We start from the raw sequence: 21,842 nt of genomic DNA, 5'->3' as shown, positions 1-21,842 counted from the left end.
TCTCTTCTCTCCCCATCCCTGGTGGGAGCAAAGCTGCTGCTTTCCCTGCTGCCCAGGACAGGGTGGGCAGGGAAATGTGGCACCACTGTTCTCTGTTTAAGCGAGCACTGATGGTTCATGTTGGTGTGTTAAAGCAGCCACATGTGGGGAAAAATGACCCTGGGGATCTGTCTTCCTTTGATCAGTTTGTTTGCTCCCATTTTCTCCTTTACCTGTTGCAGGGAGTGGGGGGAGTGCTCAGGTGAGAACTTAAGATTTTGGTAGCAGCAGTCATAGAAGGTAAACTACAGAATGTAAAATCTGTGGTAAACCTGGCTCTGTTCTTTCTGAACCAGCCAGGCAATGGAATAACCTTCTCCAGACTTGTTTAACCCCTCTCTTCTCCTGTCCATAAGCTCACCAAGACAGGATCTGTCCACTGAACACTCTGCTCACCTCAGTGGGGCCCACACAGATTGAGATTTTGGCATAGCCAGGCAATACAGCCTGTTGGCATCTCTCCCCTTGGCTTCTGTTCAGTTGTGTTTTGGGGGTGGTTTTTGCGTTTTGTTTGTTTTTAATGAAAGTGCATCCTTAAAATCCCTCCCTCCCTGCTAATTTATCCCCCCTCCAATGTTATTAGATAAAGTGTGTGCTATGATTTGTTAGTGTAATAAATAGCTCCAAAAGAGCGAGTCTGGAATGAGCTCAGCCTTTCACTGGCTCTAGCAGGAATGCTCAGCTTACAGCAACATCAGGAATTGTTTGCACACAGTCATGGAGATCCAGGAAAAGAACAGATAACAAGAAGAAATAATTTGCTGTTATGCTTCATTCACATGTGCTTGGCTTGGCAGCTGGCTTTTTTTTTTTTTTTTTTTTTTTTAGTAATGGAGATGTCAGTTAATCATGTTTGGTGTTTGAATACATAAACAATAATTCTGAATTAACCTGAGTTGCCTCAAATTCCCCGAGCAAATCTTTGCTCTTGTCCTCTAGGGATTGGTGCAGTTTTAGTTGTCTTTATTACTCTTAGTCTTTGCCTTTCTGAAAGACTGTCTTTTTATTTGAGGGTGGCTTTTAGGCAGATGGGATCCACCAGAGGCTTTTCAAGTGAGGGAGGACACGTGTTTGCAGTGATTGCTCAGGGGATGGAGCACAAGGTTGCAGAGGACCCTTCCAGGTCTGCCAGATGGACACCTGGCTCTCTGCAGTCTGGTCATTTCCTGATGGTGCCTTTCTTTAACTTCATTAAAGTCTATTATAGCTTGAAGACATTTTTGCTTTTCAATGACTTTGTTCCAAGGCCCTTTCTGCCTCTCCAGCAGTTGCAAAATGTGACTTTTAGCTTTCCATTAGAAGAGTTAGATAATATTTGCCTTTGGCACACTCTAACTCAGACTTTTTCCTGGAGATGTAAAAATTGCATTAAAGAGATGAAAACCCCACCCTAATATTGTAGAACTCATCTCTTGAAGTCTGACAAATGAATGTGGAACAATTAACCTTTGCTTTAGTGAGAATGGAACTTCCCAAATAGTGTTAATTGCTGGAGTTCTGTTAAGTGAGGCTGGCTTTTTGCCTTTCTGCAGGGGAAGAAGGGATGGAAACAGAGGAATGGAGCAGTTGACCATTTTCTGCCTGGGGGGAATTTCTGCTGTTTTTTTTTTTTTTTTCTGAGAAAATTCTTTGGATGGGGGGGGGCTTTGTCAGTAGCTGAACTCATTCCACCCTAGATGTGGTTGCTTTCTGAAGAAGGTTGGTAAGAAGGTGGCTGTACTGTATGTCAGTCTAAATAAAAAATAATTAAAACAAAAAAATCCTCTTAATAGAGGTATTCTGCCCTTCAGCCATCCTTCTGTCTCCTAATTAGGATTGTGCTCTTCAGTACAAAAATGTAGTGATAAACAAGGCTGTTTAAGGGCCGGGATAAACTAATCATGTCCTTTCTTCAGCATCCCCCCTGCACACTCCTGTCCCAGCCCTGCTTGGCCAACCCAGAGCTGCAGAAAGCCACCTGAGTGAGGAACCATTTGATGAGAAGCTCCCTGGCCAGGAGAATTCCAGCCTAACCCCTTCTCCTTGGGCAGAGACAGCTCCTTGCTTTGCTGCCACAAGCTCTCTGAGCTGTTTCAGTGACTGAGACAAAAGCATAGCTGCTGTGAAGGCATGTGAGGTGTCATGAAGGAAGGATTCCTGCCCTGTTTTTCCTGGTTAACCATTGGAGCTCTCCCAGTTTGCAGGGTCTGAGAGGTGCAGCAATGCTCCTGTGTGGACTTCACAAACAACCACCAGACATATTCCTTTATTGCAAACCAGGCAGTAAAGAAGGAATGACCCTATTCTGTAGCTCTGCCAAGGCAGGATTTTTCAGGAAAGGTGTTTTTAAGTGTTCCATTGCCTGCCTGCAGCTCCATCCATAAGGAGACCATCAACTGCTGTGTCATGACCAGAGAGTGTAGCAGTACAACAGAGCCTCAGACCTTGCATGGGAGTGTGGGAGTGATGGATCTCTGTCCCTGTGGAGGTCTGTGACAGGCAGTGGGAAGTGCAGTGTTCTGGTTGTTTGCAGGATTCAGGAGACAGGAAACCATTCAGGACTCCTGGCTGGAGCTCTTTCCTTGCTGTAGGAGGCGGTTGCTGAAGAGTGTGTAGTGACAGGACAAGGGGGAATGGATTCAAACTGACAGAGTTTAGGTTAGATATCAGGAAAAGATTCTTCTCTGTGAGGGTGGTGAGGCCCTGGCACAGGTTTCCCAGAGAAGCTGTGGCTGCCCCATCCCTGGAAGTGTTGGACCTGGAAGGCCAGGTTGGACGGGGCTTGGAGCAACCTGGGCTAGTGGAAGGTGTCCCTGCCCATGGCAGGGGGTGGAATGGGATGAGCTTTAAGGTCCCTTCCAACCCAAACCATCCTGTGTTTCCGTGATTTCCTGGGACTGCAGTGAAACAAAGAGGGAAATAAATAGCCCAAAGCGACTGCCCTGCCCTGTGGCCACATGAACCCTTTGAGGCTCTTTGTGCACACACCCTCCTAACCATTCATTTGGGCTGAGGCATCGCCTGGCCCTTGTCTGCTGAGTGCAATGTCTGTCATTAAATAGGAGCTGTAAGTGGCCTGTGGTGGAGCAAACTGTGTTATTAATGTGGGTGGACTTTGTATCCAAGACAGCCCCAGGAGGGGATGCTGTAATTCCAGGCTTTCCTCTTACACCACCTCCCTAGGACATTATTTTCTCGCTGGTGCCTGACAGATAAATGCACAGCAATGTCTTGCATCAGCAGGGCTGTCAGATTCATTGCTGTGCAATGCTGACTTGTGCTGTGGGGATGGGAAGGCACAGAGATAAGTGGTTGGATTAAAAGAAACTATAAAAATTCCTGTAGCTTCACACACAGAGGGCTGGCCTGTAATTCGTGGCTGTCTGTCTCTCCCCTCACCCTAAAAGCCAGTTCTGGTACTCCCAGGTGACATGGTGTTTATCTGATCAGATGAAACTGCTGATGGTTGGATGGCACCTGAAGTAAGTTGTATTTATAGGTAAACCTGACCACAAGCTACACCTCCAGCTTCCCACCAGCTCCTGAACACTGGCCCCAGTAAGTGATGGCCACATTTCTCATAGGTGTGTGCATTTACCTCCTTGTATTTACAGGTCATTATTTCAAGTGATCTGTAATGGCTGGACCCACATCCCTGTGCTGCTGCCAAAATCACCCTCTGTAAATCAAGTGTTATACAGTAATTTTCTGCCATCAGTGCTTTTGGAAGACCTAAATTATGTGTGGTGGGAAAACACAACTCCTGCCTCTCTCAAGTTGGGCTAGAAATAGGCTCCTTGTCTGAGTGGATGAGTGTAGGGGAGGAGGAAAAACCCCTCCATTTATCCTCAAGGGAAAGGATGGCTGCTCCAGTTTACAAGCTGGATACAGCCTGCAGGTACAGCTCAAACTGGAGCAAGCAGCACTTGTCCAGTAAAGGGGATTTCCAAGTTCTTGTTGGTATCATCCAGTAACAGGGTGGAATAAGCTGATGTGCTGCACATGGGAAGTAGTTGAAGGTCCACAGGGTAAAAAGCAAGTGTCCTGTGTCTGCCCTTTCCCCTCATCCCCTTCCTTTCTCTTCCCACAGGTGAGCAGTGGGAGAGCCTCACAGCTCTGCCAGGGCTCGGGGCAGGAGCCCTGCAGGGAAGGCATGTCCATGTGCCAGGCACTCAGTGTTCCCACCTCCCCCTCTGCTCAGCAGCACTGTCTTGTGGAAATGCTTTCAAAATAACTTCAAGGGGCAAACTAGAATTTTAAGCAGGGAGCAAACATCATCTCTGTGGGGATGTGCTCAGGCAGGTGCCTCAGCCACTGCTGACCCTTGAACATGCACGACGTGGTGGGGGACAGTCCCTGCTGGCCTGGATGACACAGAGAACTTTGTGTTTCTGTTCTCACTGAGCAGTATTGGAGGGTGTTGAAGCAGAGGGTTGCCCACAGGCCTTGGGGTGATGGCAGCTCCCAAGAGGTTCTTGCTGGGAGCAAGAAGCTGCTGTGGGGTGAGCAGGGAGTCCGTGAGGAGAAAAGGGCAAACACAGGCTGGAGGGGCCTGGCTCACAGCAGCCAGATTGAGACATGGCCTGCTGCTAATTTGGTAAACAGTTCAAATTATGTATTTGCAGCTCCGATGAAGACAGTGACTGGAAGGATTAACATCATTGTCTTTTCAGCCCTGGGATACTGGTCTGGATCCAATTTTGTCATTTTGATGAGAGGAGCATAGTGTAAAACGTGATGTTAGTGATACTACAATTGGCAGGATGTCCTTCCATGAGTGCACGGTGCTGTTCTGACTCACCAGTTAAGACTCAGACCTGCTAAATACTCCTGACTTCGTTTTCTTGTGAAGGTCAAGCCCAGAACTGTCTTGTGAGACTACTGGATGTTTCATTGAGAAAGGGACAAGTCAGGAAGATGGTCTTTGATTTGAGCATTCCGAGAACTCAGAGGAGTGTGGCTCCAAGGCTGCTCAAATCCAACTGGAGAGGATGGGCCACCACAAGCTTGTTTAAAGTTAATCAGAACTGTTTTTACCTGAAGTGGAGAAACCTGGAATGTTGATGCTGGTCAAAATACTCCCCAAAACAAACAAACAAATCTAATTTTACTGTGTCAGTATTGTTTCCATTTGTTTGAGCTTCAAGAAAGAGCTATTTTTAGCTGCTTTTTGGTTTATTTTTGTTATTGTTAGTTATTTGGTTTGAGTTTGTTTTTTTTTTTCCCAAAAAAACCTGTTAACACTTTACATTTGGTAAAATCCCATTCTCTTGGGCATGAATAATCTCAGCAATGGTTTTGGTAAGGTAACTATTAAAGGCGTCTCAGAAAAACTTTGGGAGTTTTGTTCCTTTTTGAGCAAAACTTGTCAACTCTAAAAGCCATGATGTGTCTGAACTGAGATGGATGTTAATTCTGTGCTGTGTTGGGCTTGAACAAAGGGGTGGGTTGCCCTCTCCAGTTTGTCCTTGCCTCACTCTGAAGATGTGGCTGTGACTGATTAATGTGCCAGGTTGAGAGATGCAGAGAGGTTCTCCACAGAGAAAATCTGGGATGTTCTGGGAGGAAATCCTCTGATCTGCAGCTTGATGGTGGCTGTTGTGTTAATGCCATAGCAGCCAAGCATGGTTGGCTGCTGTTCACACCTGGGTTGTGGATAGTGGTATCCAAGCCAGGCATGGGCAGGAGGGATGGCTGTGTGCTCCCATGAGTTATGCCCTGCCATTGCTAACCTCCCTGCCTTGTACCCTCTCCCAGGGTGATACCTCTGATTTACTGAAGGGTCTGATAGAAGCAAATGTTCTGTTCTGATGAGTCCATTCCACACACAACCTGCCAGCTGGCTTCTTCCAAAAAGCATCACTTATTTTAGGGACATTAGCAGATTATCAGGGCTTGATAAATCTGCACGTTGGAGTCGGATGAATTTTCTGGGCTCTCCATCCATCAGAGCTTCTGCCTGCCTGCCAAAAGATGGGAAGCTCAACAAGAGGGTTCAGTGCTGACATGGGAGTGTGACAGCCTGATATTGGCTCTGTGGGGAGCCCAGGCTGTCGCAGAGCAGATGTGTCTGTCCTGGCTTGGGGCGGAACGTGTTGCTGTATGGCAGGGATGTGTTTTGTAGAGAGGATGGCAGAATAATTAATGCTTGACAGAGAAAGTAGAATGAGTTGCTCTGGAAGCAGGGAATCACGTGGCTGTTTGGGGGAGTGTTGGACCTGAGCTGCACTTAGAGCCTTGGCTGATGTGGAGCTTTCAGATGGGAGTGTGACCTACCCTCTCACTGCACAGTTTTGGTGTTGGCATAATCAGATAATGTGTTTATCAGGTCAATAGGGATAGGTTTTTACTCTCCTGTATGGAAACACCTTCCTCAAATAGTATTGATGAGGATATAACTGAGTGGTCCTTTATGTGGGCAGAGGAGTGTGACACCCCCCCCAGTCACACTGATGGAGGGGTTCATAAGGTTTACATGAGACTGTGGGGATCATCTGGCTTGGTGAAGGAAACATGACTGAATATCTGGAATTAAGACTCAATAAAAATAAAATTGAGGGGGCACACCAGCAATGGTAGGTTCTTATAAATGACATTAAGATTAATGACACCTATATTGAGTTCAACTTGCAGCTAAAGAAATGTATTAGAATGACATTAAATCACTGCATTAATATTAAGGGGCTACATCTGTATAAACTCAAGGCAATCAAAAAGGGGACTGGCATTTGACTGTGAGTGATTGGTAAAGAATTCCACTGTTCAAATCAATAACTTGCCAAGTGCCCAATGCTGAAATTGAGTCAGCTTTTTACCCTGGGCACAGTGTAGGACCAGGAAGCTTCCTTGTGATCCTTTTCCTGCTGGCAAATATTTTTCTCTATTATATAGCAAAGAGAACAACATCATCAAGGGTTTTTTTTTCCATAAGCAGCAGCATTCTGAATCCCTAGTGAGAGAAATTCCAGACTAACTCAAGCTGCACGCTGCAGCCTCTCAGGACTTGAGGTAGGACCCAGACTTCAGAGCTGTGCTGGTTAGTCCATTAAGGTGCAGTTATTTTTAGCCTGGGAAAACTCTCTTTCCTTTGCATAAGCAACTTTTAGGGATTCACAGTTGGTAAATCTAACAACCCTGCCCTGGAGATTTCTGCATTTGACTATCACTGTTTTCTGTAGGAGAGTATTACTCTGTTGATACCTGTTGATGTTAAATTTAATATTAAGAAAATTACTAACTGCAAGTCATTCAGGATGAAGCGGCAAATTGAATTTTAAACGTATTTTTGAGCTTTCTTCCTTGAACCTAGGCTCTGGCAGAGATGGGCTAAAAAAGGTTTAGATCATATGCTGATTTACTAGAAGTAGGAACCTTTAGAACCACCCTCCTACTTTTTCCATCTTCTTTTTCTCATCCCAAGTGTCAAAGTAGGGGTGTTTAGTGCAGAGGCAGCTGCTGCTCAGTGCCATGTGCTCTCAGAGCAGTGATCAAAACACAGCTCTGAAGGTTCCTGACTTGTGCCCTTCTCGAATCTACTCAGCACTCTGGAGACTTTAATTATACACGTGGGAGGAACAGGTGTGATTTATTCCTAATTTTCCATGGAGGGGGGGAAAAAAACTGTGCTGGAGGAAGCCTGGCAGGGAGCTGAGCCCCTCTGCCATGCATCTTGCTGGGAACTGCTGTAGGAAGTGTAGGTAAAAGTGGAGGCTTTTTCTGTGCAAAACAGAAACTGCTCTATTTTGAGCAGTTCCCTACATCCTTAGCAAACCCTGTGTGGGAGCAAGCTAAAGGAGCAATGAGTGCCTTCCTGGCTCAGCTGTCCCTTTGATGTCCTGTCCCAGCAGTGCCCAGAACTGGCACCTGGAAGAGCACAGGGCTGAAAACCTGTCAGTGCAGATCGTGGTTCTTCACACAAGGCAGGTATGAGCTGTGCCTGCAGGGCTTAAACTCCTTCCTGGCCTCACAAGTAACTTGCTGCAATTAGTTGACACCTTGAAATATGTTTTCATTCTATTTGCTCTGACATCTTCCAGGCAGGCAGTCCCAGAAGTGGGAGCTCATCAATTTGCTTGTAGTTATCGGAGAGACAACTTTAGTGCTGGGAGAACTTGGTGTGAGAACTGTCTGCTGCTTTCATTAGATCTGAAACAGAAAGTACTGATGTCCTGCCCTCCTTCCTCCATGCTTGTCCCAGCTTCAGTCCCCTGCTGTCCATGCTCTAACCCTCAACTCCTTGTCTCCGACAGGTCGGTGGGACGAAGACGGGAGTCGTTCGCTACGTGGGAGAGACGGATTTTGCCAAGGGGGAGTGGTGTGGTGTGGAGCTGGATGAGCCCCTGGGCAAGAACGACGGGGCCGTGGCTGGTACAAGGTACTGTGTGCTCTGAAGCCCAGCCTGGGGCAGGGAGGGTCCCACACACCTCCTGGGGTGGCTGGGAACAAGTGCCCTCGGAGCTGGGAGGAGAGCTAGGGCTGTGCTTGCTTGGACATTGTGGGCTGGGAGGAAGAGCCCAGTTTTGAGCCTTTTAGGCTTTGGGGTGGCCTTGCAGGGAGATCAATACAAACCTCACTGCTGGGGCTTTTTAAAGCACAATCAGATAACATCTATGAAGAAGGAACCTGAGTGGCTTCAGGAAACAGGAGAGAGTAAGGAGAGAAGATAACTTACAGTGGGATTTAGTTTTTGCTAGAAATTGGTTCTGTGATTATATTAGCTCTGCTTTCTCCCACACGTGTCCTCCCATAAACTTTTTTCTTGAGCTATATTTATAATTCACCCTGTCAGAACTATAGAAGACACAGATTTGACTCTTTTCTCCTCAGCTTAATATTGTTTTATTCTGTTCTTTCACAGGATAAATTCCAGAGATCTGAAAGAACAATTGGTAGTTGTTTTCTGTCCTTGTGCTAATTCTATAATGTGACAGTTGTCTGCTGATTGATCTTACCACCTCTGACTCCACAGGCACCTCCACTATCTTCTTTTCCTAAAAAGGCCTTTGTTAGTACCTATAAAACTAGGTAGGGACATCTTGCAGACTTATTGGGAAGCTGTTTCTGTTCCTGTTGAATTTAGTTAAGGGAATGACCCCAGCATCAGATCTTGAGCTTGGGGATGTTCAAATACAAGTTATGCAGCAGCACTTTGACTCTGCTTCAAATGCAAGTGGAACTGATTCCTTGTTCTTCACAAGTTCCTTCAGTGGGAAATACTGTTGGTTTTCTTGGAGCTTCTTAAGGCAATCTGGCTTAAGAGGAGAGATTTAACTTTGAAACTGAGGAGCTGGGAGTTCCTGCCTTGTTACATCTCAGGTTCTGTAATAAAGGTTTCTTGTGTCTTGTCCAGCAGCCATGTGCTTTCATTTTAATTAAGAGAAATGCTGCCTTGTTCAATGTCAGGGCAAGACAGCAGTAAATGAGTGGCAGCAGATGGCAGAGTTCCAGCCTGTTCTCAAAAAAGAAGAACCAGGATGGTAGAGAATAAATCATGGAGTGAATCCAAGTCCCTGCTTTCTTTATCAGACGCTTCAAATTATCTCTAAGTTTCATTTTCAGGGTGCTCAGAAATGATTTATGGTCTCTGTGCATGTGGAAGGTGTGAAAGGCAGATCTGAGTGCAGGGGTGCTCTCTGTGCCTCTCATCCTCACACCCCTGTTGCTGTAGTTTGAAAATTCAACTTTTGGAAGTCATCTGTCTTCTGAAACTGCAGCATCTTGGCTGAGGTTGTTTTGGTATGTGCCCTGTGTGCAAAGGCTTCTCCTTTGCCTCTCACTGTTAAGAGCAGGTTTGCAGCATTGTCCCTGTTTGTCCTTTGAGCCTTCATCCAGCCCTCTGATTTCCTTATGGCAGTGCTTTGGAGAAGCCAACATGGTAAAACCAACTCCCTTGGTGCCTGCAGGCACTCCTCAGTCAGCATTCCCCAGGTTTACTGTGGCCACGTGGAATTCTTGAGCTGCCCTGAGCTTGTCCTGCCGGGATCAGCGTGGGCAGGGGCTGCCCAGGACTCTGCAGTCAGTGCTTTGGTGGTGGTTGCCATCTAGTGAGCAACCCTGGCCTGGCTGCCCGAGGCCAGCACTGGCTGCTGCAGCAGCAGCTGCAAAAGGAGAGTGGAGCTCAAAGAGCTGACTCGAGGCACTGGACAGGGGTGGAAGCAGGAGAGGCACGATGGAGCAAAGAGCATTGTCACCGTCTTTGCTGCCCTGGGCAAGTGCAGTTGAGTTGGTGTTGATTGGCTGAAATTTGTGGCAGGTCACTTGATTTTGCTGCAGGTCCAGGTCTGGATGTGCAGCGAGGGAAGGCTGAAGGGAGCTGGAGGCTGCCTGCAGGCTGTGGGTCAGTAGCAGTGCCCCAGAGGACAGGGCATCACTGTGGGGAGCCCCTCTGTACATCACATGGGTGCTAATTTGCACTGAGATTTGCTGCATCTGCTTTCCTGTCTGCACAGGAGACTACAGAGGTGCTGGTGTGGTTTGGTTGTTTCTTATCCACAAAGCCAAGCAAGTTCCATGTACTCATCTTTAGTGTATTATCCTTTGCCTGCTTATTTTGCTGTTTTTCCTTCTCTACTCTGCTCTCTTAGGAGCCTTTGCCCACTAAACTGCTCAGAACTTTGCTTTTGCATAGTCTGTGACATGTCAGCCTTGGACACTGAAGCCTTTTTTCATCTATTTCAAAATTTCCTGTGCTGTTTCCCACCTGCAGTTTTGCACTGCCATCACAACATCACTTTTTTCCCCCCTGTTTCCTCTCTGTAATGCGAATCTGGAGCTCCTCAGCACTTAGTTTTCAAGTAGATTTTTTTTTTTTTCCTGCCAAGTGTTCTGGACCCAATTCCTGCTTCTGAACTGTAAAAGTTAATTGCAACCACTTCCAATCTGGACTGAAAGAAAATGAGCAGACGTAGTGCAGCAAGTTTGGGCTTGCAAAGAGCTGTCAAGGGCCTTTTGAAGTGCCTTTGACACTGTTGTGTAGCACCAGCCTGTGCTTACACCAGGCAGACCTGTGGAAGGGGCTGTTGCCTGCCTGTGCCTACTGGAGTTTGGGAATATGATGCTGAGCAAGGCTTGGCTGATTTGTAAGAGGTCAGCCTGTGGTATGGCTGGTTTTCCAAACCCAAAGGCCTGTGTTGGCAGCAAGCTGAAGAGGCTGAGAGATTTGGGATTGTAGAGGAGTTGTTTAAAGTTTGTTATAGGGAAAAAAAAATGGGTTTGAGCAGATGTTTGAAAATGAATTTTATTTTCATCTGGCTGGAGATCAGGCTGTTCCCTGGCCTCCCAAGTACACAGGGGTCTGCCTGTGACACAGCTGTATGGCTGCCAGCACTTAAAAATAAAAGGGAATTAGAGAAACAGCTGCTCACATCTGGAGAGGGAGGACTTGTGCTAGTAAAGCTGGATTTGTGTCATTTAGTCATTAGAACCTGTTTTTTATGTTAACATAGGACAGGCTGTTTTATGACCCAGTGTTTAGTCCTAGCCTTGCTGTGAAGCCTGTGAGAAAGAGCTCTTACAGGAGAGAGCTTTCAGTGTTGGCTGCTCCTCTGAAACAAGGGGATGTGATGCTGGACACGATCTGGTTTTCCTTGCTGCAGTGCAGGTGGCCAGCAACAGATGAACTCTGGCTCGTTCCAGCCAGCCCGAGCCCTGAAGGGGTTTCCAGGGTTTGACACTGTGTTTTGGCTCATTTTTATTCTGGAAGAGGGCTCTGGAGAGTCACAATCATTGGGATCACTGCAGTTGTGGAAGAGAGCTTGCACTGTAGTTATCCGATTCTTCCTGATTCTCCATCTTTCTAAGTTTGTTTGCATGGGAACCAGTTTCTCTGCCACCCAGAGGAGGTGTCACACACTGGAATTTGCTGTAATGATATTTTTACCTTCACAGTTAAGAGCTGCCATTTCCCCCTTCTGTTTCAGTAGGGAAGTTTTTTACCTTGTATAACATTTATTCAGTGCTGTGTGATTCAGACTTTTTAATTAAACACAGAATGCCAGAATGGTTCAGGTTGGAAGGGACCACAGTGAGAAGGGTCTCCCACCTCAGGAAGGGTCATCTCAGAGCACATGGCACGGGAATGTGTCCAAACAGTTCTGGAATATCTGCAGCAAGGGAGACTCCACACCCTCTCTGGGCAGCCTGTTCAGTGCTTGGTCACTGCCCAGGGACGGAGTTCTTCCTCATGTTCAGGTGGAAATTTCTGGGCATCATTTTCTACCCATGACCTCTTGTCCCATTGCTTGCCCCCAAGCACAGCCTGGTCCAGCCTCTGACACCTCCTTTCAGACATACTTTACTACCTGACTTTCTTCAAAGCAGGGTAGAGAGAACACACAGGTTTTGGGAGGGTTGGTTTGTTGGGAAGGTTGGACTGTAAGGAAGCAATCCTCTGGCTGTGCTTATGTTCTGGGATGTTTGTGCTCTCCAGGCTACCAGATGGGTCTTTCCTGGCATCTCATCAAAGTGCACAGCAACTAGTGCATGGCAATTATCTCGGGATTCCCTGCTAAAGCACCACAAATGAAAACAGGGAGATTGCCAGTACAGCAAGTACAGGAAAGGGGAAATAATCCAACCACTTGCACGCAGGAAACAATGTCACAGCAAAGCACCCAGAGATGAGCTGAGGGATTTGTACTGCTTGGCAATGCCACTCTGCAAGGCTTGGGCGAGATGGATGCTCTGCTTCTCGTGACTTGGTGCATCTCCTGTTTTCCAGGTATTTTCAGTGCCCTCCCAAGTTTGGCCTCTTTGCTCCCATCCACAAGGTGATCCGCATTGGGTTCCCATCCACCAGCCCTGCCAAGGCAAAGAAGAGCAAGAGGATGGCCATGGGAGTGTCAGCCCTGACCCACAGCCCCAGCAGCTCCTCCATCAGCTCCGTCAGCTCCGTGGCCTCGTCGGTCGGGGGCAGGCCCAGCCGCAGTGGGCTGGTAAGTGGCTCCTTCCATGGACTGGGCAGCCTCGACCCACACCTGTGACCAGGCTCCACAAAGCGGTTGGGGGGTTTTCTTTCAGCAGCTCTTCCTTCAGTGAGGTGGGAGGAGTGGAGTGTGGGATGTTGTTACCCACTTTGCAGATGGTTTCCCTCCGTGGACCCAGGAGTTGTAACAGACACGGAGCGACTGTGACTGTTAAAGAGGCTGAAATGTGATTTGCAGTGTGACAGTCTGGGCTCTGCTGTCAAGGGCAGGTTTATGAGGGATCCCTGCAGAAAAAGGCCACTGCTTCAGTCCCACAGGGTTGTGAGCAGTGTGCTCTGCAGTGACCAGCTGTGCAAAGCTCCTGCAGTGACTGGAGGGTGACACTGTCCTGGATCACATGCCTGGGGCTTTGGCAGGTGCTCAAGCAGGGGGACAGCAGAGCAGGCAGCAATACTATTAAAAGCTCTGGCTCTGTCGTAGTGTGTGCTGCAGAGCACCTGCAGTCCACTTGGCTGGGGATGAGGGTGCAGTGTCACTCTGGGGAGTGGATCTGGTTTCCAGTTGAGATTATTCTGCCCAGCTGAGCTCACTTTTTGGGACTTCACCAGTGCAGGTCACCAATAAAATGTATTTAAGAAGGCAGATGATACAATGCATGATAATCTTTCCTGACCCAATTCACGTCCCACATCCTGTACTTTTGGAAATGGTCCTTTCATTGCAGTGCAGAGGAACTGCTGAGCTTTTGTGAGCATTGTCCAGGTGCTTCACAGACTTAACCTCACCTGTGTGGTCCAGAGCTGCAACTGCAGCTCTGTACAGCTGAATAAACGATCATTAGGTGAGCAGATTTAACAGGGGACTTCAGCTATTCTGGGCTGGGGAGGACATGGCTTTACCCCATCTCTTTTTAACTCTTTTTCCAGCTGACAGAGACCTCTTCTCGATACGCCCGAAAAATCTCTGGCACCACAGCTCTGCAGGAGGCACTGAAGGAGAAGCAGCAGCACATTGAACAGCTGCTGGCAGAGCGTGACCTGGAGCGGGCAGAGGTGGCCAAAGCCACCAGCCACATCTGTGAGGTGGAGAAGGAGATTGCCATCATGAAGGCCCAGCACGAGCAGGTAGGAGGTGATGTGGCTTTATCACTAGCTCTCAAATATCTGAGTATTTGAAATCCCCTGAAAGTTTCAGGTCGTGACATTACCCCTGTACGTGAAACTTGGGCTCTGCATTTCTAATTTTGATGTGGTGAGTTAAGCTGAGGCTCTTTCTCCACTCTCCCAGTGTCACATGTGCTCTCTCTGCCCTGAGCCAGGAGCAGGAAAAGGGCTGTCTGTGCCAGATAAAAGGCAGTAGATAGTTTGTGTCTGGAGGATCAATACATTTCAATGCTGAAATGCAAGTGGAGAGTAAATTTGTTCCCCTCAGCTACCCAGTCTGGCCGTGGCTGTGACTGCATTGCAGTGATTTTTGTGGTGCTGAGAACATCAGCTCAATTCATATGCCACAGCTTTCCTGCCAGAGAGAATGTTTTTATCACATTAATAAAGTCAGGAGATCTGGAAGGAAAACAGGCTGATCATATTAGGTTGTTTTGGGGTTTTTTTATGAGCATTTGTACAAAGGGTATTTCATGCACTTTGAATGCTTAAAGAGAGGAGTTGCTTGTGCTGTTTGTCAGTGTAGATCTTCAGTGACTGTTGGTGTCCTAAATGACTTCCTTATGCTTATAAAGCCCAGTCAGCTACCTAGGAGCAGGGATGGCACTGTATATGTGTGGCAGGTCACACCTGCCTGTCCAAAATGCAGGAGAAGTTTGGAAATCAACTGCAAACTGATGGCTTTCTTGTGTGTGGTGTTTCCCAGTAATTATCAGTAACAAATGAATTAACAGCAATCTGAAATGTTTCTTATTTCGTGACCAGATAACCTCTGACTAGATTTTCAAAACTGTTCAGGCTTCAAGTTCTTAACTCAGAGCTGGATTCTCCAAAGGGCTCAAGTCAGAGGGGCACTGAAGTGTGGACCAAACTTACAGCTGCTGGAGACTGAGCAATTTTTGTCTTCCTCATACCCACATCCTGTGCTCTTTGGAAAATCTGCCCTCTTACCACAGTGTCCTTTGAAACAGATCATCAAAACTCTCTGTTCCCTTGTTCTGATCCTTTTTTTAAACAACCCTGTACTTCAAACACTGGTGACTTTTGTGCTTGGGCTCTTGTTTTGCTGCAGTATGTCACAGAGGCAGAGGGAAACCTCCAGCGAGCACGAGCCTTGGTGGATGGGATGCAGAAGGAGAAGATTGAGCTGTTGAACCAGCTGGAAGAGGAGAAGAGGTAAAGCAGGAGTGTGGTGAGGGAGGTGGAGTCGTGTATGGGCAGTGACAAAGGTTACACGTGGTTCTGGCTGAGGATAGAGTATAAAATAAGTGTTGGATCATAAACAGGCCTGTGCAGGCTGGGCCATTGCAGACCCCTCTGTACAACCTTCCCCTTTGTTGGTGATGTGCTGATCTTGAGGATGTTCCTGCTGAGGAAGGGAAGCCAAACTGGAGTACAGCCTTACTGTGGTGTGATTCACCCTCTCCCCACATCCCAGAGGCTCCATCCATGTGTATATGATGATGCATTTCCTCTCTGGATAAGAGTGAAGATCTGCTTGTCCTTCTATATATTGAGTCCAATTTCTCCATATATATAATTAAACTCTTCAGTGGGAATAGAAAGACATTTCTGTGCATTAGATAACTGAAAACAGTGTTGGTTTCAATTGACTGATGCCCCTCCTGAGGATGAATTGTTCTTTTGTGCATAAGTCTCCCTCTTCTTCTGGTAGGCAGCTCGCTTTCCCAGCTCCAGGAGGCCCTTTAACCCAAGACAGCTGAGTTTTTCCCTAAATATCAACAGATGCCTCCTCTAATTAGAAGGAGGTTTAGACAAGGAAGGTTGTTTATGAAGTTAGATATGTACACTCACAGCTATTTTTATCTGTAACAGAATCAGAGTCCTTACATCTGGCTACCAGCTCAACATCCTCGTTATTGCCTTTTTTTTTTTTTAATTAGTAAAGAGAACAAAGAGGGCTGAGTTTAGCAGAAAATTGAATTATTTTGTATTGTTACTGGGTTCTCTCTTCCAAAAGAGAAGAGTCCTTGGCATGCCTGTGTTTGTGCTTGTGGTTCCATGTGCATTTATCCATGACTGGCCTGTACAGCCTTTGGGGAAGGCTTTTCTGCCAGGGTAACTCACAGTTTCCACGCTGTGGAAACATTAAGCACTGCCCACCCTCTGCCAAGGAATCAGAGGTTCCAGTTCCCTTGGAATACTTTGTATGGCCCCCGTGCATTTGGCACAGGAATTGCCCAGTGCTCAGCTGGAGGATAGCAAGGTTTAAATAAAGCAGTGACACTTGGCTGTGGTTTGCATGTTTTCAGGATCCCAGTGTCAGAGGACAGTAGCTGTGTGTGTCTGGGAGGATGTACCTTGCAAGAAGGCCATGTTTGCTGTGTGGAAAGCTTGTCCTGCTCCATGGATCTTGCAGCTCAGTTTCTGCTGAGCTGTTTGTATCCAAAGGTGGTCTGTCTCCCTCTCCTCTCAGACTTTGGTTCTGCAGACCATGATGTTGTTGGTTTTGGTTTTTTTCCTAGAACACAAAAAAATCTTACCAGTAGCTTTTGGGCAGCTTTTCCATTTGTTTGTAATGATCTCTCCATTGATGCCGTGTCCCACCAATCCATAAAACTTGAGTAAGGGTCATAGTGAAGAGGCCCCATGTGTGTGGCTGCTTAGACAGAGGGTGCTGGTCTGGGTGTTCCTGATTGCTCTTTGTGCCTCTTTCTCTCCCCAGGAAAGTGGAGGACTTGCAGTTCCGTGTGGAGGAAGAATCCATTACAAAGGGGGATCTGGAGGTAATTCCTAACGATGTTACCAAATTATGGGGTCAGAACCTGAAACTGCATGTGGGGCCTCCCTCGAGTAACCTCTGCCACCTTTTACTCCACTCTAAACAATACTTAAGGATGGCTTTGGACCTGCTCTGAACACCAGGGTGTAAAGTGTGAGGATTGATCTTTGGTGTGTTGCCCAATGACTACTCACACTGGGAGCTGCCTGGAATTAATCTGTCACCCCGAGTTGCCAAGTCATGTTAAAATCTTTATCTGAATGTGTTGCAACATATGTTATTCCATCTAGAAATTAATTGACTGCTCAGTCTCTATCCCTGCAGTGTCCTCCTCTTAGCAGCTGGTGGGGCACACATGATCTCCTGGTTGGATGCTGTTAAATTCCAGATGAAATGCTATATATCCTGAGGAATCCTTGTGTGGAGTCCCCTGCCCACAGGTGTGGGGTTGGACACCAGGGCTGACACCCTGTCATTGGGAAGGGCTGTTGCAGTGAGCATTGTGCAAGCTGGAAGTGATGTTGGGAGCTTGCCCTTGAGTGGGAGGCTTTTCCAGGGGAAAAAAAAAGAAAAGAAAATCTCTCTGTGAAAGCAAGGCCCTGCTCTCCACGTGTAAATCAGGAGGATTTCCCTTCTCTTTAGCCAGAGTGCCAGGTTAGTAACAGCCAGAAATGTCAAGGGCCCTGTGCCTGTTATTTGCTGTCAGTCATAGCAATAGAAGCCCAGGAAGATTGGAAAACTAGGCAATGGATATGTTGCTGTGGTTGTGACCCTCTTGGCACAAACCTCTCCTCTTCACCCAGAAGCTGAAGGAGCTGTTTGACAGGGTGTAAATCAGCACTGCACTGATAGCAGACCTTTGCACAGCAAGTGCAGTTTCTGCCTGGTGTGTGGGTGCAAAATCAGGTTTCCATTGACCCTTGAGCTGACAGGTTCCCCCAGTGTTGTAGAGAAAGGTGGTTGATCCATCCATCATTCCCTTTGAGAGCAGTGAATTGTCCCTGTGGAAGCTCCAAGTGTTTAAGCCTGGCTGTGTAAAACTGGCAACGGGACCAGGGTTAACCACCAGGTGTATTTGGATGTACTTTTTTTTTTTTTTAAAGCCATCATGCTTAGCAAGGTGATAAGCTGCTGTGACATATCCTCACACTGGGACCTGCAGTCATAGATCTGATTTTCCTGGGTGGGAAGGAATTATTTTGCCATGGGAATGTGGCCAAGCTTCCAGCTGTTACAGTCCTGTCCTCACTTCCATATTTGTCCGTATGAAAGACCAAATAGCTTAGGAAAGCTTGATTTCCTGTGATCCAGGGAACTGGGATGTTCTCCATGAGTCCAGCATCGGTGCCAGCACAGGCATTGGCAGAGGGCTTGGCTGTGGTCAGTTTTTACATCCTGTCCTGTCTAATTTGGATACTCATACTTGAATGAGTGACCCCCTGGAGCAAAATCTCACCTTCCTGCTTTGTTGTGGAGGCAGTTAGGATTTCCAGAAGTAAGTAATTAACTTTTGAGGGGAAAAAGAACCTCCAGGCCTCCTATTGGAAATCAAGGAGGGTAAGTGCTCCTTTATGCTTCGGTGTTTTTCCTGGGAAAAGGCTGTTCCTGATATTCTTCGTGTGAAATCATAACAAAGTCAAGCAGTGGCTGCAAGCACAACCCTTGGCATCCCTCTCTGGAGCTGAATGAACCAAAAGCAAAACCCAGTGACAGTTGACTTCCCTCCTCTGGTCTTGTAGTCCTCTTACACCACCAGCTCTTCCAAATATTCAGAGGGGAATGTTTATCTTGACTTAACAGGCAGTGATGGATATGATGGTAAGAACAGATTCTCTCTCTGTGGTCCCTGGATCCTGGGTTTCTGCTGAAGGTTGGCTGAATCCCTGCTGTTTGTCCCAGTAGTATGTAGGTTTTGAACAAATCCAGGGCTCTTGGGTGTTGAGCATGGCAGGCAGCATCCTTGGAAGCTCTCTGACCAAAGAAATCCTTCTGTTGGAGGCCTGATGATACAGATCAAGGTTTTGGACCTCTGGTAGAGCAGCTGTGGATTTAGCCCTGAAATGAAGTTATGAATTCAACCCATTTTTGATCCAGGTTGGCAGTGCTGATGCTGTGGTGCTTTGGAAGATGAAAAACAAATGCAGGAAAAGCTTTAAGAGCTTTGCAAGATGAAAAACAAACACAGGAAAAGCTTTCAGGAAAGGCTTTTTGTGGTGGAAAAACCACAGTTTATAGGAAATATTATCCTCATCAAGGAACTCTGTCATGCTCATCTCCTGGGTCCTGCAGCATGTCTTGGATGCCTCTGGGAAGTCAGTTTGTAATTTGTGAACAGTAATTTAAGGCTAATAGCTACAAGTAGGTCTGAAATTCATATCTGAGCTTCCTCAAAGTGCAGGAAAACTTTGGATTTGAGGCTCTGACTCATCCTGGCTAGTGTTGGCAAACCAACTTGCATAAAATAACACAGGATTTGATGCAAATCTAAAGTTCAGGGCTGTAAAACAGTTGATCTAACTTTCTTCCCTGTTGATTTTTTTTTTTGGCTCTTTTTTAATACGTTTTTCCAGACTTGGAAAACAGCAGGATTAATAGATACTGAGCAAGAATATCAGGTGAGCTTGACTGGGAACTTGAGTGTCAACCCCAGGACTCTGGAGTCTCTTTGGGAGGTCCAGAGATGAGTTTTGTACTAGGTCAGCTTCTTCAGGTAGCCAAACTCTGATGTGCTGCCACCAGTTAATTCATTGATGTCCATGGAATATTTATTCCTGTAAGTAAAATCAAGCCTGGAGCCTCTATCTCGAAATGTGGATCTTTGAGCTTTGCAGAGAGCAGAATTAATTTTATTTAAGTAAGTAAATATTTTTCTTTTTCTTATTAGGATGCATTCAGCCAACTTTTGCACTTAAATGATATTATTTGGGGGTTTGATATTTGGGTTCTTGAATGGACATCTTTTTTCCCCTCCTTCAGGGGTCAAAGAGAGCACATAAAATAAGGAGTAGTCCTGAATATATCTCGAAGTTGAGATCTTCACCATCTATGAATACATGTGTAATGATATTTTTCAAGCCATAAAACGTGGATTTTTGCAAACCTCAGTTGCCATCATTTATACACAGCTAAGACCTGCTTTATAGTAGGGAAGGGCAGAAAATCCTTAAAACTTGTTCCAATAGAGAGAAGGGGAAGCAGTTATATGGAAAATGAAGGGCAAAAAATGGGTGTAAAAAGTGGTTCTGAGCAGGTTTGTTTGCTTTTTGGTAGATTGATTTTTTTTTTTTTAAATTTGGTAAATTAAATTTAATTTAAAGAAAAATGTTGGGTTTGTAAACTAAAAAAAAATAAATGTGAAGGCCAGAGTCTGCATGCATTTCCCCATGTCTCCTCTCCTCTTTTATTTATGGGGAAATTTTACATGATATTTTACAGTGGTGGTTGTGGAGTGCTGAAGTTTGTCACCAAGTGCAGCTTTGTGGTACTTCTGCTTTAAAAGTGAAGGGCACTGAAGCAAAGCCCAAAGTCAGTGCCCCTGGATTTGGGCAGGTTACATAAACTCCTTGTGCTTAGTTTAACCATTTGCCAAAAAAACAAACAAAACCCCAAAGCAGCAACAACAACAAAACAGCAAAACCAAACAAATAAAAACAAAAAACCCCAACCCAAACCAAAATAGTTGTTTTCTTATGCCAAGACTGGTGGAGTCTTGGTGTGCAAAAATCACTTTTTGAGATTCCTGGCAGCCCTATACAAACCCAAAGCACTGATTTGTAGGACAGTTGGGAATCTCAGTCTCCCTGATTTGCTTCAGTGCAGTGTATTTGGGGTTTTACAACACTCCATGAACAGTATAACCTTCTTTTTCTCCCACTTAGTGCAGGGGTCACAGAGTCTCCAGAGCAAAAAGAGGATGGGAACTTCCAACTCTTTTCAGTCTACCTTGTGATCCTTCTTGAGGAGAAACTGGGAGAATCATTGCAAGGTCTTTGCATTCCCTGTGTGGTGCAAAGGCCTTGTACTGGTGGGAGCTTTGCTTTTTAGGAAGTGTCTCCAGCTGCTGCAGGAAAACCCCGAAGCAGGTTTCTAATGCAGAAGGATGTTTTCCCATCACATATTCAGTTTTCCTGTGAATAGCCACTACAAGTACCATGTAAAACCCCTTAGGGACCGTTTTCTATTTGGTTGGATTTTTCCTCCTTGTTTGGATCTTTATTCTCCTCCTGTTGTGAACTGCCTTTCCTTGTCTTGTACGCCGGAGATGATGTTGCAGCCTTCTCTTTCCCTCTCTTTCTCTCTGTCTCCCTCTCCCTTCCCCTCCTCCCACCTCCACTGTTCTCTTTTCCCTCTGTGTGACCAGACTCAGACGCAGTTGGAGCATGCCCGAATACGGGAGCTCGAGCAGAGCCTGCTGTTTGAGAAGGCACAGGCTGAAAAACTCCTCAGAGAATTAGAGGACACCAGGGTAATGGACCCCCACTTGCCCTGCCTGCAGAACAGCGCTTGCCCCTGCGTTGATGCTCATGATGCCTTGCTTTTGGGTTTCTTTCTTTTGGTTTTTATGGGGTTGATTGATTTTTTTGGCTTGAACTTTAAGCTTCCCTGATTATTTTTTTTGTTTGTTTGGTTGGTTGGTTTTTATTTGCTCTCTCTCCTGGGAATAGTAGTATGATATAATTTCTAGCTTTGCTTCTCATGTGGGGACTTGTTTCTCAGACTGAGTTTGCTGCTCTGCCCCATGCCACCATCTGACACACGAGCTCTTCACAATTCATTTCTCAATTAACATATCCCAGTAATATCTGCACCCTGCACAATTCATCCTGCATTGAGGCTGCAGTAGGAAATGACATTGCAATCAGCATTCCCTTTGCTCCCCCTGCCAGCTGTGGGAGCTGCCATCTGCAACGGGACATACTGGTTAGGGCAGGTGGGCCTGCTCTGATCCTTGGACCAGGCTGCCCAGAAGAATCCTAAAAGCAGACAGACATGGAA

The 21,842-nt window shown here is 46.4% G+C and overlaps 1 protein-coding gene across 6 annotated transcripts in view; it reads left to right on the top strand.

The window, feature by feature from the left end:
- The window catches only part of CLIP2 (CAP-Gly domain containing linker protein 2), a 75,454-nt gene that overhangs the window by 38,863 nt on the left and 14,749 nt on the right, over positions 1-21,842 (top strand). For 4 of the 6 annotated variants that reach the window (XM_064677720.1, XM_064677719.1, XM_064677722.1 and 1 more), the window contains 6 exons: positions 8,268-8,392; positions 12,737-12,950; positions 13,868-14,065; positions 15,177-15,280; positions 16,791-16,851; positions 21,208-21,312. In XM_064677720.1, coding sequence (XP_064533790.1) covers positions 8,268-8,392; positions 12,737-12,950; positions 13,868-14,065; positions 15,177-15,280; positions 16,791-16,851; positions 21,208-21,312 — 807 coding nt within the window. The remainder of the gene's footprint in view (positions 1-8,267; positions 8,393-12,736; positions 12,951-13,867; positions 14,066-15,176; positions 15,281-16,790; positions 16,852-21,207; positions 21,313-21,842) is intronic. The other 2 variants (XM_064677723.1, XM_064677724.1) reach the window with 1 other exon arrangement.

The sequence above is a fragment of the Pseudopipra pipra genome, chromosome 21 (assembly GCF_036250125.1).
Source record: "Pseudopipra pipra isolate bDixPip1 chromosome 21, bDixPip1.hap1, whole genome shotgun sequence".
Lineage (NCBI taxonomy): Eukaryota > Metazoa > Chordata > Aves > Passeriformes > Pipridae > Pseudopipra > Pseudopipra pipra.
The sequence above is the reverse complement of the archived record's forward strand: the minus strand, read 5'-3'. Positions and strand labels throughout refer to the sequence as shown.